Source organism: Balaenoptera ricei, chromosome 14 (genome assembly GCF_028023285.1).
Source record: "Balaenoptera ricei isolate mBalRic1 chromosome 14, mBalRic1.hap2, whole genome shotgun sequence".
NCBI lineage: Eukaryota > Metazoa > Chordata > Mammalia > Artiodactyla > Balaenopteridae > Balaenoptera > Balaenoptera ricei.
In genome coordinates, this window is record NC_082652.1 from 6,060,022 (window position 1) to 6,074,644 (window position 14,623).

General features: G+C 54.9%; 1 protein-coding gene across 24 annotated transcripts in view; it reads left to right on the forward strand.

The window, feature by feature from the left end:
• NCOR2 (nuclear receptor corepressor 2) overlaps window positions 1–14,623 on the forward strand; it is a 224,427-nt gene that overhangs the window by 76,509 nt on the left and 133,295 nt on the right. For all 24 annotated transcript variants that reach the window (XM_059894628.1, XM_059894633.1, XM_059894632.1 and 21 more), the window contains 3 exons: window positions 765–892; window positions 4,346–4,523; window positions 11,182–11,361. In XM_059894628.1, coding sequence (XP_059750611.1) covers window positions 765–892; window positions 4,346–4,523; window positions 11,182–11,361 — 486 coding nt within the window. The remainder of the gene's footprint in view (window positions 1–764; window positions 893–4,345; window positions 4,524–11,181; window positions 11,362–14,623) is intronic.

Consider the following 14,623-nt stretch of genomic DNA (forward strand, 5'->3'; position numbering starts at 1 on the left):
ATTGCCACCCCCCCCCCCACAGTATAACTGGGTGTTCTCTGCAGGCAGAACTAATCGATTTAGATTGGTACACATAGGAAGCCTGTCCTGTTTTCTCCTTTGAAAGGCTTCTCTTTTCTAGCTTTGTTTTTTTTTTTTTAAACATTTTAACGTGTCTTAAATCAGGGTGTAGTTGCTAATCGGGGTACATCTAATTTGTTAGTGTTTAGTTTTTCCACAGATGGCAATGGGTAATGGATGGCATATTACTGAAGAAGGCATGTTTTGCCTGGAGTTTATCCTTCTGACTTTGAGCTGTACTTGCCTATGTGACACACGTGTGTAGGTTTTCCCTCTGTAAGACGGGGGACTCTCACGTTGGGGCTTTGTTTTGGAATCTGGTCTTTGAGCCTTGCAGACCGTCAGCATTTGCCGTGTCATCCGCTGTCCCCTGGCGTGGATGCCTTTGTCTTGCTGTGTCACTTGCACCCATGGCAGACGTGCAGGTTGTGCCTTTTTCCATTTGTCTCTGCTAACACGTGGGCTCAGTTGTCTCATCTCGAAAGAGGGCAGTACCAGGTGCCCTTTAGCTGAATGTGTCACTTCTCCTTGGCGATTGGCCCCAGGAATGTCCTCTGGCTGGACTGGGCCGGAGGGCCGGGAAAGGATGTAGGAGGGTCCCCAGGTACAGGAGCAGCACCGGGCAGGGGGCTCTGGCCCTGCCTCACTGTGTGGGCCGCACTGCAGCGGGATGGGTGCTCAATGGTCTGTGTCCTCTGCTGCAGGACGTCGGGCTGCTTGAGTACCAGCACCACCCCCGTGACTACACCTCACACCTGTCGCCGGGCTCCATCATCCAGCCCCAGCGGAGGAGGCCCTCCCTGCTGTCCGAATTTCAGCCCGGGAATGAAAGGTGAGGAGGGGTTTGCGCGTCCATTGCTCAGACGGGGAAGTGGAGGCCTGTGCTCACGAAGAGCTCGCAGGGTCGGTGTTAAACGAAGGGGTGTCAGGCTGTGCCCTTGTCCTGGTGCGGCTGTGGCTGGAACGGGGATGGGGATGGGCAGCGAAGAGCCACGTGGCCCTTGGACTTCCCGCTGTGAGCCTGCAGTGGCCTCTGGGTGTGTGGCCCAGGCAGGAGGGGCTGACCACCAAGAAGTGGGGGAGTGGGGCTGGGTTGCTGGTTGGGAGTGACGTGTCCACAGCTGGGTGTACGTGGGGAGCCCCCTTCCTCCCCTCCCTTTGTCATCCCCTTTTCTCCGAGTCCTCTGCCATCCCTCAGCCGGCAGACTGGGCCTGTGGGCCTGCCTTGCCGTCCTTAAATCCAGGTGGGAGAGAGCAAGCCATACGGCGGGTGGGGACCCAGTGAGGGGAGGGCCAAGGCCAGAGCAGGGCCCCAGGGTGCCTGAGACAGTAGCAGCACTAATTGCTAAGAGTCCTGAGCTGCTGCGGCTTCTTTGTGTCACACCACGCGGCTTGTGGGATCTCAGTTCCCCGACCAGGGATTGAACCCAGGCCACGGCACTGAAAGCCTGGAGTCCTAACCACTAGGCCACCAGGGAACTCTTGAGAGTCCTGAGCTTCTAACATGCAATGGCCTATTGTAGGCTGCGGGCGCCCAGCGGGCACTTAGACAGGCAGCCCTGCCTGCAGGAAGCCCACAGTCTAGCAGGGGAGATGCAACGAACACACACGGTGACTCCAGAAGGAGGCAGGTGCCCTGTTTCCTGCAGGGCAGGGACAGGCTACTATTTGGCTGGAGAGGCCGCAAAAGGCCTCTCGGGAGAGATGCTTGGCCGCTAAGTAGCCAGCCGCTCAGAGAGCGGGGTGAAGGCCTTCCAGGTGGAGGGAGCAGCGCGTGCAAAGGCCTGGAGGTGGGAATGTGCTTGGAGTGTTCCAGAAAGGCGAGGAGGCCGGGTGGCTGGGCTGAGCCAGGTGGCTGGGGGCCAGGAGGGTGAACTTCGAGGGGACTATGGGAGGGTTTGGAGCTTTGGAGGGCCAGGATATAACTTCCACCCTCAGATCCTTCCGGCCATGTGCAGTGATTCTAGGGGCAAGCAGGGACCACTGAGGCTGGGCTGGCCCAGGGGCCCTGTCCCATCGTCTCTTCCTTTGTCACCTTGCTGAGGCTGCGAGGTTGAGGGATGGCCTAGGTGGGACCAGAATTCCGGAGAGCTGGCCTGGGCCTTTTGTGCTGCCACAATTGCATGGAGGCAGCCAGGGCCCCGCGGGGAGGCCACTGCCGCGGGCCGTGGCTTCAGTCCCTCTGCACCGGGTGGCTTAAAACAGCAGAAACGTGTTCTCTCCCAGTTCCTGGGGGACAGAAGTCTGAAACCCAGATGCCAGCAGGGCTGCACTCCCTCTGAAGGCTCTGAGAGAGGACCTGTTCCTGGCCTCTTCCAGCTTCTGGAGGCCCAAGGTGTTCCTTGGCCTGCTGCTGCATCACCCCAGTCTCTGCCCCCCTCTGTGTCTGTGTCCTCGGCTCTTCTTAGGAGGACGCTTGTCATTGAGTTTAGGTCCCAACTTAATCCAGTATGACCTCATCTCAGTTAATTACATCTGCAAAGACCCTACCTCCAAAGAAGGTCACATTCTGAGGTTCTGAGATGGCATGAATTCTGGGGGGGGGCACGAACCTATTATGGTGCCCTTTTCATGTTTAAATGTAGACGCCACGTGCTTCCTGCGGGGCATCTTGTAATTGTGAAGCTGTTGGTTCTCAGGTGGGCAGGAGGGGCATCCTGTGACCTGGCTTTGGCGAGAGACGGGCCCCCCAGGGAGGAGAGGACAGCAGCAGAGCCTCAGCCCCCATTGCAGTCAGTAACACTCATTCCGCCTACGTGCACTGATTGAACGCCTGCTGTATGCCAGGCACTAGACAGATGAATGTCCCTGCCCTTGGGGAGCAGACGTTCTGGGACGGGGGAGGCAGCCACCAAACGTGCGTGAACCAGCAAGCAAATGGTGATGGCTGCAGACAAAGAGAAAACGAGATGGGGTGAGATGGGGTATGTCTGGTGGGCAGGGAGACTGCTGTTAGGAGGATGGGGTATGTCTGGTGGGCAGGGAGACTGCTGTTAGGAGGATGGGGTATGTCCGGTGGGCAGGGAGACTGCTGTTAGGAGGATGGGGTACGTCTGGTGGGCAGGGAGACTGCTGTTAGGAGGATGGGGTACGTCTGGTGGGCAGGGAGACTGCTGTTAGGAGGATGGGGTACGTCTGGTGGGCAGGGAGACTGCTGTTAGGAGGATGGGGTACGTCTGGTGGGCAGGGAGACTGCTGTTAGGAGGATGGGGTACGTCCGGTGGGCAGGGAGACTGCTGTTAGGAGGATGGGGTACGTCCGGTGGGCAGGGAGACTGCTGTTAGGAGGATGGGGTACGTCTGGTGGGCAGGGAGACTGCTGTTAGGAGGATGGGGTACGTCTGGTGGGCAGGGAGACTGCTGTTAGGAGGATGGGGTATGTCTGGTGGGCAGGAAGACTGCTCTTAGGAGGAGGCGCCCCGTGCACTGAGACAGGATGGAGAAGAGGTAGCCTGGAAGGAGCTGCTGTGGGAGTGTTCCAGCCTAGTCAGCGCGTAGCCCCTGCGGCAGGAATGCAGTGGGCAAGGTGAACGAGGGCCAGACCAGGCAGGGCCTGAGGGTGGGGGGAATGCGTTTGGATTCTATTCTAAGTTTATTGGGCAAAAAACATCAACTTGAAAAGCATTTCAGCAGGGGCAGTATTTGGGCTGTCTGGTAAGGAGCAGGAGCTGGAGGTGGAGGCTGGGAGTCGTGGCTCAGCTGTGTGTGCTCAGGCAAGGCCATGGCCTCTCTGGGCCAGTTTCCTTCTCTGTAAACTGGGGAGGAGGGTTAAGGAGAGTTAGTTGGGAGTGATTAGGCTGGACAGCTCCTATCTCTGCATAAGGCTGCTGGGCTGACTTGAAAAGGAGGCAAGGCCAGGTTGAGCAGCCAGAGTGCTGTGATCGGCTAGTGATGTCTGCTTTGGGTGAGTGATGTGCAAATAGCATCATGTGTGTTATTGTCTGTGTGAGACCCACAGTGTTTTTCAGACTTTCCCCGTGAATGACCAGGGATCTTGTTTCAATGCAGAGTCAGATTCAGTAGGTCTGGGGTGGGACTCAAGATTCTGCATTTGTAACCAGCCTCAGGAGGGGCTGAGGCTGCTGGTCTGGGGGCCACACTCAGTGAGGGAGCAGGGAATCAATCACCAGTACATTCTCTTGCTGTAAACGTAGTTAGTGAATGCTGACTCGGAGGAAGACAGAGCTGTATTTGAGTCCTGCCTCTCTGTGTGCCCTTGAACAGATGGGCACTCCTCCCTCAGGACGGGCAGCAGACGTGATGCCGTGTGCCCTTGCCCCCCACAGGTCCCAGGAGCTTCACCTGCGACCCGAGTCGCACTCATACCTGCCTGAGCTGGGCAAGTCGGAGATGGAATTCCTGGAGAGCAAGCGCCCTCGCCTGGAGCTGCTGCCTGACCCGCTGCTGCGGCCCTCGCCCCTGTTGGCCACTGGCCAGCCCGGGGGCTCCGAGGACCTGTCCAAGGTAAGGCCTGGCCTCAGCCGGGAGCTCCTCTGAGGGTTTGGGTTCTGCTGCGATTGGGCGGGGAACAAGGGAGGGGGTGGGCGTGCTGGGCTGGGGGGATGGCTTGGGCGAAGGCTGGGAGAAGGGCTGAGCCCGGGGCGTGCAGAGGCTGGGCAGCCAGAGGAGGGTCCAGGGACGAGCTTGTCTCCGTGGGCCATTTCTTGGCTGGAGAGGGACAGTTTCCCCCACTGCCCCCTCCAGCTGCCCGAGTGTATCCAGCCTGTGGGGACCACTGTGTCCCGGAGGGCGCCTGCATTTTACTCTTCTTTAAGCAGAAAGTCGAGCTGAGATGGAGGGGGAGAATGTGCACAGATTAAGCGCTCATGGTTTGCTGCTGAGAGAGGTTTTTCTGCTATTTCAGTGAACCTCAGGACCGTCCACGCTAGAAGCTCGTTTGCTCTGTATCTAAACGGAGGAATCACAGCCAGTGGCCCAGATGCTGCTGTCCCCTAGGGTCCCCCAGCTGCCTCAGAGGCTGTCATTTCACTGTCACTGCCTAGGGTGGGGCAGGGACGACGGCCGGATGATGCGCTCATCCTTGGCCGGCTGCGTGATGGACGTCCTTTCCGCATGTGCTGAGCAGTGCCTTTATGCTCCTTCGTGACCGTGAGGACGCACATTAGCTCATTAACGGCCGCCCAGCTGCTGGGTGAGGTCAGTGCTCGTCTCACTGCAGCACCAGCGGGGGTGGGTGGGGCCTGGGAGCCAGGACAGGGGAGGGAAGTGGCCCACTCGGGCCTGCTGGATCCTCTTCTCTGCCTGACACTGGATTGGTGGGATTTCAGGCTGAGGCCAGTGCTTCATCGGGGGGCTGGCAGGAAAGGGGTTTCCCGGGGTGGTCACGATGATGGTGACAAGCTAACACGGAGGCCCTGACCGTGTGCCGGGTGCTTTGCTGAGCGTGCGTGTCCTTCCATCGTGCCTTCCCAGCCTGATGAAGCCCGGCCTGCGGTCACCTCTTATAGACGGGGCCCCAGGCTAAGAGAGCCACTCACCCACGGTCACTGGGAGGTGGCGAGCGGGCCCTGAAGCCCAGGCAGCCCGGGTCTGTAGCCCGGGTCTGCCCACCAGGCTGCCCCGCCTCGGGCTTCCCCTCTGGTCCCCCGTGCCTGCCATCCTGCCATCCCTGCGTTAGCCGCCTCCTCATAGGTTCCATCACTGCTCAGCCTCCTGGGAGGGACGTTGCCATCGGAAAAGCTGTTCCCTGAAGTGGGTCTTGGGCAGTAGGGGAGTGGCGTGCCTGTGAAGGGGGGCACAGGGCCACATCAGGGATGCTTGATGTCCACCCCCCGCGAGGGACCAGAGCCCCGAGTGGGCCATATCCCTGTGCTCGTGTCTGGTTCTGCCCAGAGAACAGGCTGACGGGTGTCTCTGGACAGCCCCGTCGGGCCCCTGCTGCCTGCCGCGCATCTCTCCAGAACTGGGCTCTGAGTCCTCAGACCTGTGGGTCCCTCTGAGGGTCTCCAGGCCTGACAGGGGCTCTGCGAGTCCTTTTGCTTCTCCTTCTCCTTCTTAGGGCTCCCTGGGTGCTTCTTCTCCCTCTGTGGGTCTTTCTCAGTCTTTGCTTCTGTCTCTGTATGTCTCTGTCTCTCTGTCCCTGTGTCTCTGTCTTTCTCTGCCTGGGGTGTGTGTGTGTGTGTGTGTGTGTGTGTGTGTGTGTGTGTGTGTCTATGTCTGTCTGTCTCCGTATCTCTGTTTCTCTCTGTCTCTGTGTCTGTCTGTCTGTCTTTCTCTCTCTTCTCTTCCTGGACCCCATGGGTGTGGGGGAGTGATGGGCCCAGTGTTGGGGCCTGGCTGGACCAACTACTGTAATTGCTCCAGGCTGTTAAGAACATTTGGAAAGTATGAGCAAATTTTGGGCAAGGGAAGAAGCCAGGGGAGAAACACAACTCTGAGGGAGTTCAGATGTTTTTTGCATCTGCTGTGTAGAATTCAGCTGGGTACGTGAGATGGGAATTTGATGGGATTTTTTTTTTTTTAACAGCCCCTCCCTCCCCACCGGCCCCGGCTGTGTTCCTTTTTCATATAAAAATGTAAAATATAAAATATAAAAATGTCCTGTTTTATAATGCTTCCGTGGCCTTCAGCCTCTGGAGTCCTGTGGCATCAGAGGCTTCCTTTGGGATTCACCAAACTTTGTTCTGGGACTTTAGAATCATCACAAACAGCACCATTTCTGAAAATTTCTTTGTCTCTTGGGGCCCCGTTGGCTGAAAGGGACAGAAAACCCATGTCAAACTGGTTTAGGCAGGAGTCCTGGCTCATATAACTGAAATCGAGGGGTTGTTGGCTTCAGGCACAGCTTGATCCAGGTGACATGTTACCAGGTCCCTATCTCTGTCCATTTCTTGGCTCTGCCATCTTGCACGTGGTCTTGGTGTATTAACAAGGAGAAAGTTTGAGATTCCAGGCCTTCTTCTTCCCACATTCAAGGCCAAAAAAAGAACTTTCCCTCTGTCTCCACATTTCCAGGCCAAAGCTGTTGATCTCCCTGCCTTTGAGTGAGGCCCATGCCTGTCCTGGAACCCATCATTGTGACTGGGGGAGAGGACTGTGGGTGCCTGAGGCTGGCCCTGCCCTTTCCTGGGTCTGAGACAGGGGGAGCCCCAGGGGGTCCTCTCCAGCCCCCAAGGCTTTTGCTGCCTCTGTGTCTGTAATTTTACATAATGAGTTTTTCTGTTCCACGTTGGCCTAAATTTTTACACCAAGGGCATCTGATGGGGAAAATGGTGCCGACTGCTACCTAGCGGCGACGGGTGAGGGTGTAGGATTGTTGTTTTCCTCCTGTGGCTTTGGGCCTAAATGAAGGCCAGCAGCCATCGGAAGAACCATCTGGAGGCCCAGTAGCCAGGCTCCCTCGGTCCCATTCCTGGAAAACTCAGCACTGCAGAAAGCGCCCTTTGCCCTTCAGGCTTGCATCCTCTTCTATTCAGATTGAGGTGAAATTCACATAACATGAAATTAACCACTTTGAAGTGAACAATTCAGTGGCATTTAGTATAGTCACGGTGTTGGGCACCACCTCTGTCTAGTTCCAGAGCATTTTCATCACCCGAGAAGTAAACCTGGTACCCATTAAGCAGTCACTTCCTCCTCGCAGCCCCTGGCAACCACTGATCTGCTTTCTGTCTCTGTGGATTTGCCTGTTCTGGACACTTCATATCAATGGGATCACGCGATATGTGGCTTTTTATGTCTGGCTTCTCTCACTCAGCATCATGTTCTTAAGGTTCATCTGTGTTTTACCACGCGTCTGTACGTCACTCTGAATCATATTCCATTGTATGGAGAGACCACACTTTGTCAGTTGATGGATCTGCCTGTGTGGTTTTGCTTAGAATAAAAGCTAAGCCTGAACCTTAAGGAAGAAGTCATTGAAGAAGACGGATTTTCCCCATCAAGAATTTAAGAGAAAGTTTCCAGCAACTTTTCCAACAGTTGCTAGCGGTTGCCAACTTCTTCGTCTCACCCCTGCGCTGCTCCTGTGGGGTTTGGGGATGGAAACCTTCTTTTTGCTCATGTCATTTTGAGAATTATCCCTGGGTTGGATGAACTGTTGCAGGGTGTCCTGGCCCCGAAAGCCTTCTGTCCACAGCCCTTGTTCTTGCTGTGCTCCTCTCCGTCCCTTCTCAGTCCTGGTGGAAGATCAGAGGTGGGCAGGAGAGTCGTTTCCTACAGCAAGTAGCAGGATTGGGCTCCAGGAGCCATATCGCCAAAACTTTTTGTCTCAAGAAGCCTGAGAAATGGGACTTCCCTGGCGGCACGGTGGTTAACTATCTGTCTGCCAATGCTGGGGACGCAGGTTCAAGCCTGGTCCGGGAAGATCCCACGTGCCGTGGAGCAACTAAGCCCGTGCACCACAACTACTGAGCCTGTGCTCTAGAGCCCGCGAGCCACAACTACTGAGCCCGTGTGCCACAACTACTGAAGCCCGCGCGCCTAGAGCCCGTGCTCCGCAACGAGAGAAGCCACTGCAATGAGAAGCGCGCGCACCGCAACAAAGACCCAATGCAGCACCCCCCCCCCAGCAAAAAAAAGAACCCTGAGAAATGATTGAGGCTGTCGGGGGAGACCAGCCAAGCGCTCTGGGGCACAGAGGGAAGGGACGGATCTCAGTTAAGGGCTGGGGGAGGGGGCGTGGATAGGGGTTCTGATTTCAGGTGGCACAAAGGTGCAGTTAGGAGACGGAATGGCTAGTGCAAGGGCCCGGAGACGCCACAGTGCACAGGCTGCTTCTGGTCTGGCCTGTGTGGGGTCAGGTGCCTGCAGCCCCTGTGTCTGCCCTCTGCCCTCCTATTTGGGAGCAGTTAGGGCCAAACGCACGCGCGCACACACGCACACACACACACACTCCTTCTGAGTATTTCTCTAGGGGATCTGTCTTCTGTGCACAGTTTTCCCTCTAATTTCAGGGGGTCCTAGACCCTGGAAGGGATCTTGCTCTTGCTTTTCTGCCCAGACACATGGTTCTCAGGGATGAATGAATGCATGGTGACGACCCCGTTTCTGCTGTGGGACTCCCAGCAACCTGGTTGCATGCTCTGCCTGCTTCTGGAGAGTTCTGAATGAGGCCTGGTCTCTCCCGTCCTGTGCCCTCCAAGCCAAGGCTCCATCGCTTTGTGGCTGGTGACCTCAGGCACGTCGTTGAATCTCACTGGACCTTAGTTTCCTCATCTGGAAAATGGGGAAAACCATATTTTGACTTCCAGGGTGGGCTGTGACAATTATGTGAGTTAAGAGCACAGGTTGGCAAACTCGGCAAGCTCCAAACTGGCCCTCAGCGTGGGTCTGTAAATAAAGTTTTATTGGCACTCAGCCATGCCCATTCTTTTGTGTCCTGTCTGTGGCTGCATTCCCACTACAGTGGTGGGTGAGTAGTTGGGACAGAGGCCGTCTGACCTACAAAGACTGAAGTGTTTTTCCACCTGGCCCTTTACAGAAAGTGTGCCGACCGCTGGCTTAGAGCCGTGCCAGGCCTGTGTCTGCAGGTTCTCCGTACCCTCATCTGTGCAATGGGGATGCAGTGGCAGCCCCCTGGGAGAGCCGCAGCCGGGGCCAGGATGTGGGGTGTGCCGAGGACTGGGACGGTGCCTGGTTCGGTTTCCTAGGCGTCCCTGAGGAGCGTGGAGGCCCACCTCAGAGCCGTGGGGCAGGGCCACATCAGAGCTGTTGAAGGGCTTGAGATCTTTTCTGCCTTTGCCCCCAGGGTTCTGGGTGTGTGGAGGGCCTGGGAGTCTTGACACCAGCTCTCCCACGTCTCAGATGGCAACGATGAGGCCAGGATGATCCCCAGACACTGGGGCCCTGTGGGCTTCAGTGGGGGGTGTGTGTGTGTGTGTGTGTGTGTGTGTGTGTGTGTGTGTGTAGGACCAAGACCCCGAGGCCAGGAGGGGTGGACTTAGAATGGCACAGCCTCTGCTCAACTCGAGCTGGGGGGTGGGGTGGCACTTGGCAGCCCTGGGGCTGCAGTTGTCCCCGGGAATAATGTGTCCTCTGTCCTCCGGCTGCAGCTGCCTTGGGGGTGGGGAAGCAGCGGCCTGGAGCTCCTCCTGGGGCCTCCTCTGCCAGCAGCTGCTGACTTGGCCTTGAGGATGGCACAGGGCGGGGCTGGGTTTGGGGGCAGGACAACCCCAGCCAATGCCTGTGGAGCTCTGACAGTGTGCCAGGCTCTGAGCTGAGTGCTCTGCACATATTAACTCATTCCAGCCTCACAGCAGGCAGGAGGTGGGAATTGTCCCATTGTACAGATGAGGAAATGGAGGCAGATGATCTGCTTGTGGTCATGATGATGCTGGGAGGTGGCAGAGTGGGTGGGGATTTGAACCCGGGGCTGTACAGGTGAGTGCTCCGGGACACAGACTGGGTTTTATTTTTGTTGGTGGAATGAAGGAGTCGCCGAATAACTCAATGAAGGATTCCCTTGTTTGTTTAACACATTTTTGAAAACAACTTCATTACACAAAGAGTAATACTCAGTGAAGGAAAATCAGAAAAACACTTGTAAATTAAAAAGAAGAAAGTGAAAATACCCGCCTTCTCCCCCGCTGCCCCGATAACTACTTTTGACATCTCTGTATCCCGTTCTCATAGTTTTCCTGTGTGTTTGTGTACATCGTCTACAAAACTGGGTTTGCACTGTGTGTGATATTCTGTAACTTGCTGGTTTGGACTGAGCATCGTGAATAAGTGTTCACGGAGCATCACCTGAGGCCAGACCTTGGGTGTTTGGAGGCTGTGGGTCTTGGTGCCAGTTCTCGAGGAGTTTGGTCTGGTGGGAGGGCACAGACAGGGTAAGTGGGGTGAAAGAGAGGTGTGTTATGGGGAAAGGAAAGAGGGAGGGCTTCACGACTTGAGGGACGGTTGGGGAAACTTGCATGTAGGAGGATAAAAAGGATCTGCACTTTGGAAAAGGCTGGGGAGGGAACACCTGGCAGGAGGACCAGTGAAGGCAAAGGCAGAGAGGTGGGATCAGTAAGCAACCCTGTATTTGGCACATGGGGGCTGGCACGACAGATGCCCGGTATGTTGGTGCCTGAAGTCATGGCTGGAAACTTGCGGTTTACTGGGGGATGGGGGTGCCCCCTGTGCTGATTCCACGCCTGTTTTTCCTCCACCGCAGGACCGCAGCCTGACAGGCAAGCTGGAGCCGGTGTCTCCTCCCAGCCCCCCACATGCTGACCCTGAGTTGGAGCTGGTACCTCCACGGCTCTCCAAGGAGGAGCTGATCCAGAATATGGATCGGGTGGACCGTGAGATCACCATGGTAGAGCAGCAGATCTCCAAGCTGAAGAAGAAGCAGGTGCGTGTGAGTGGGGAAATGCCGGCTCTCAGCTCCCGATTCAGCAGCAGCTGCCGCTGAGAAGATAACAACACTAGTAGTTATAGCAGTTGTGAACGTGTGCTGAGCACTGCCCATGTACTGGCTCATTTTTATGCCCTTTACGTTTATTGGACAAGAGAGCTGTTTTGTGTGGTGCTGTCCGAGGGAGCTTTCTGCAATGACGGAAATGTTCTAGATCTGCTCTGTCCACAATGGTAGCCACTACCCATATGTGACTGTTGAGCCCTTGAAATGTGCCTAGTGCAGCTGAGGAACTGCATTTTTAATATAGTTTAATTTGAATTGAAATGAAATTTACACTTGAATGGCCACATGTGGCTACTGTACTGGACGGCACAGGAACGATGGGTGGGAGGTCAGCATTTACAGCCAGGCTGTCCAGACATGTGGGGTGGGCAGTTACTTCTCTGTGCCTCACTTTCCTCATCCATAATGTGGGGGGAAATATCACGTGACTCTGACCCTAGCTCTGGAATCTGTATGAGCTGGGCCTCCTAACTCTGCCTTGGAACATTCACCTCTCTGAGCCTCGGTTTCTTATCTGTAAGATGGGCACAGATATGACACCACCTCATAAGGTTGTGAGGCGGGAACAGGGTCATGTGGTGAAAAGAAGTCCTCATTGTCACTGTCGAAACCAAAGAAAAGTTAACATAAAGATTAATAATATTAACTTTATAATTTTATTTTTCATATTAATTGATAGAAAGTTAGTTGATAATCTGCCTTTTCCCGGGTCTTCTCCTGCTTCCCTCTGTGGCATCTTCAGGTGTCTGCTCAGATGTCCCCTCTACAGAGGGACCCGCCCTAGCCTTTACAGGAGTCCTCATCCCCAGCCATGCTCTACCCTGGGGGTCAGCAAATCCAGCCAGATCCAGCTCGATGCCTGTTTTTGTAAATAAAGTTTTATTGGCACACAGCCATGTCCATTTGTTTACACATCATCTGTGGCTGCTTTTATGATACAGCCACAGAGCTGGGTGGTCACGACAGAGACTGTGTGGCCAACAAAGCCTAAGTTATTTACTCCCTGGTCCTTTACAGAAAAAGTTTGCCACCCCTGCTCTAGCCCGTTACCCTGCTTGATGGTGTCACCATTTGAACTGATACATATCTTGCTTTGTGACATTGTGGTCGTCTCACAACAACGGTGTAAAAGCAGAGTTCCTGTCTCCTGTTCCCTGCTGTGCTCCTAGCAATGCCAGCACGTAGTAGGTGCTCCTTAAAAACTGTGGATTGAGGTAGTGTGACACATGTGTTGACCCTGGGGGAAGCAGGGTCACCCCGATCCCCTCCAGGTAAGGACGTCTGGGTTCCATGGAGGATTAAGGACCCACTCTGGCCGCCATGGGCAGTAGAGGGAAGGCTGGTGAGAGATGCTTCCTGGAAGCCAGTTCAGGGCTACGTGAGTGGAATTTGAAAGATGTGCAGTGGGAGGGGAGCATTGATTCCAAGAGGCCTCGGGGCTGACGTTCGCCTGGGGGGACCTGAGGATGGTCCAGAAGCTGGATTGGTCAGTGAGGCTCGGCCAGCTGGGGGTGGTAGGTGGGTTTCCAGGATGGCAGCTCGGCGTGCAGGGAGGCCGGGCCCCGGCTGGAGTCAGGCAGGCGTTGCCAAGGCCAGGGGAGCGCTGGGACCTTTAGTCCCCCTGGGCCTGGCTTTGGGGCCAGGCTGAAGCCACAGGCCACGTGCACACGTTTGTGACTGCAGCCAGAAGCCACGTGGCTCAGGGCAGCCCTCGATAGATTTTTGGTTTTTAATTCCACTTTGGCATTTTTCTTTTTTAACTAAAATTCACAAAACATAGAATGACTCATTTTAAGGTGAACAGCCCAGCAGCATTTAGTACATTCACAGCGTCGTGCAACCACCCATTCTATCTAGTTCTAGTTCCAAGACATTTTCATGACCCCAAAAAGAGACCCCGTACACATTCGCAGTCACTTCCATTTTCCCTTCCCCACCAGCCACTAATCTGCTTTCTGTCTCTATGGATTTGTCTGGACATTTTCTATAAATGGGATCAAACACTGTGTGGCATTTTGTGTCTGGCATCTTTCACTCAGCATCATGTTTTCAAGGTTCGTCCATGTTGCAGCCTGTGCCAGTGCTTCATTCCTTTTATTGCCAAGTAATATTCCACTGTATGGGTGGATGGACCACATTTGTTTATCCATGCGTCAGTTGATGGACGTTTGGGTTACCTCCACCTTTTGACTATTGTGAACCATGCTGTGAACTTCTGTGTTCATGTTTTTGAGCACCTGTTTTCAGTTCTTTGGGTCTGTACCTAGGGATGGAATTGCTGGGTCCCATGGTAACTCTGTGTTTAACGTTTGGTGCCTCAGGGAGGGCCACCTTCACTGACTGGCGAGAATCTCCTTTCTGGCTATGTATTCCTTCCATTTCTTGGCTTAGTTTGTTTTGCACTGTTTGGAGGGATTTCAGTGTTTTGGCAGGTGCTGGCTGCCCTTCTGAAAGCTACCAACAGGGGTCACTGTGGGACTGAGGCAGCTCGGCTCAACCCTCCAGGCCTTTGTGCCAGCAGAAGCCAAAACTGGATTTTCTGGCTCTTTCTGCATTGCTCTCCTCTTGGCCGTGTTTTTGAGTTCATAATGGTTTGCTCCACGGTCATGGGCAGGATGTGGGAGCCTTATGAGCAAAGAACAATGTTCTCATCTCACTCAAGGTGCCCTGTCAGATTGTACACCTTGGCACTGGCCTCCTGTGTGACCTTGGGCCAGTGTCTTAAGCTCTCTGGTCTTGGCTTTGCCTTTTTGGTATAAAGCAGACAGCAGCATGAAGGGAAGTCCTTTATGGTGTTTGGAGGAGGAGGGTCCAGTATGAAGACCACAAGGCAGATGACAATGACGATGAGAAGCTGCTTTTTAGGTGCTGAGTGCTTTGCGTGCATCAGCTCGTTTAATCCTCATATCAACTCTCTAGGATAGAAACTTTAATTACCCCCACTTTCCAGATGAGGAAAGTGAGGCTCAGGAGTGTAGCCACCTCCCAAGTTTACATAGCAAGTAAGTAGTAGAAATAGTGTTCTGGTCTGGACGGTTTGGGTCCAGAGTCTCCATAGCCTCTCCTGAGGATGACGGTACTGATGGTGAAAATAATGGATAACGGCTGGCCTTCAGCGAGCCCCCAGTCTGCACGGTGCATACATTAACTCATCGGGGAGGCACAGCCACGAGCCCCACTTTACAGGTGAGGA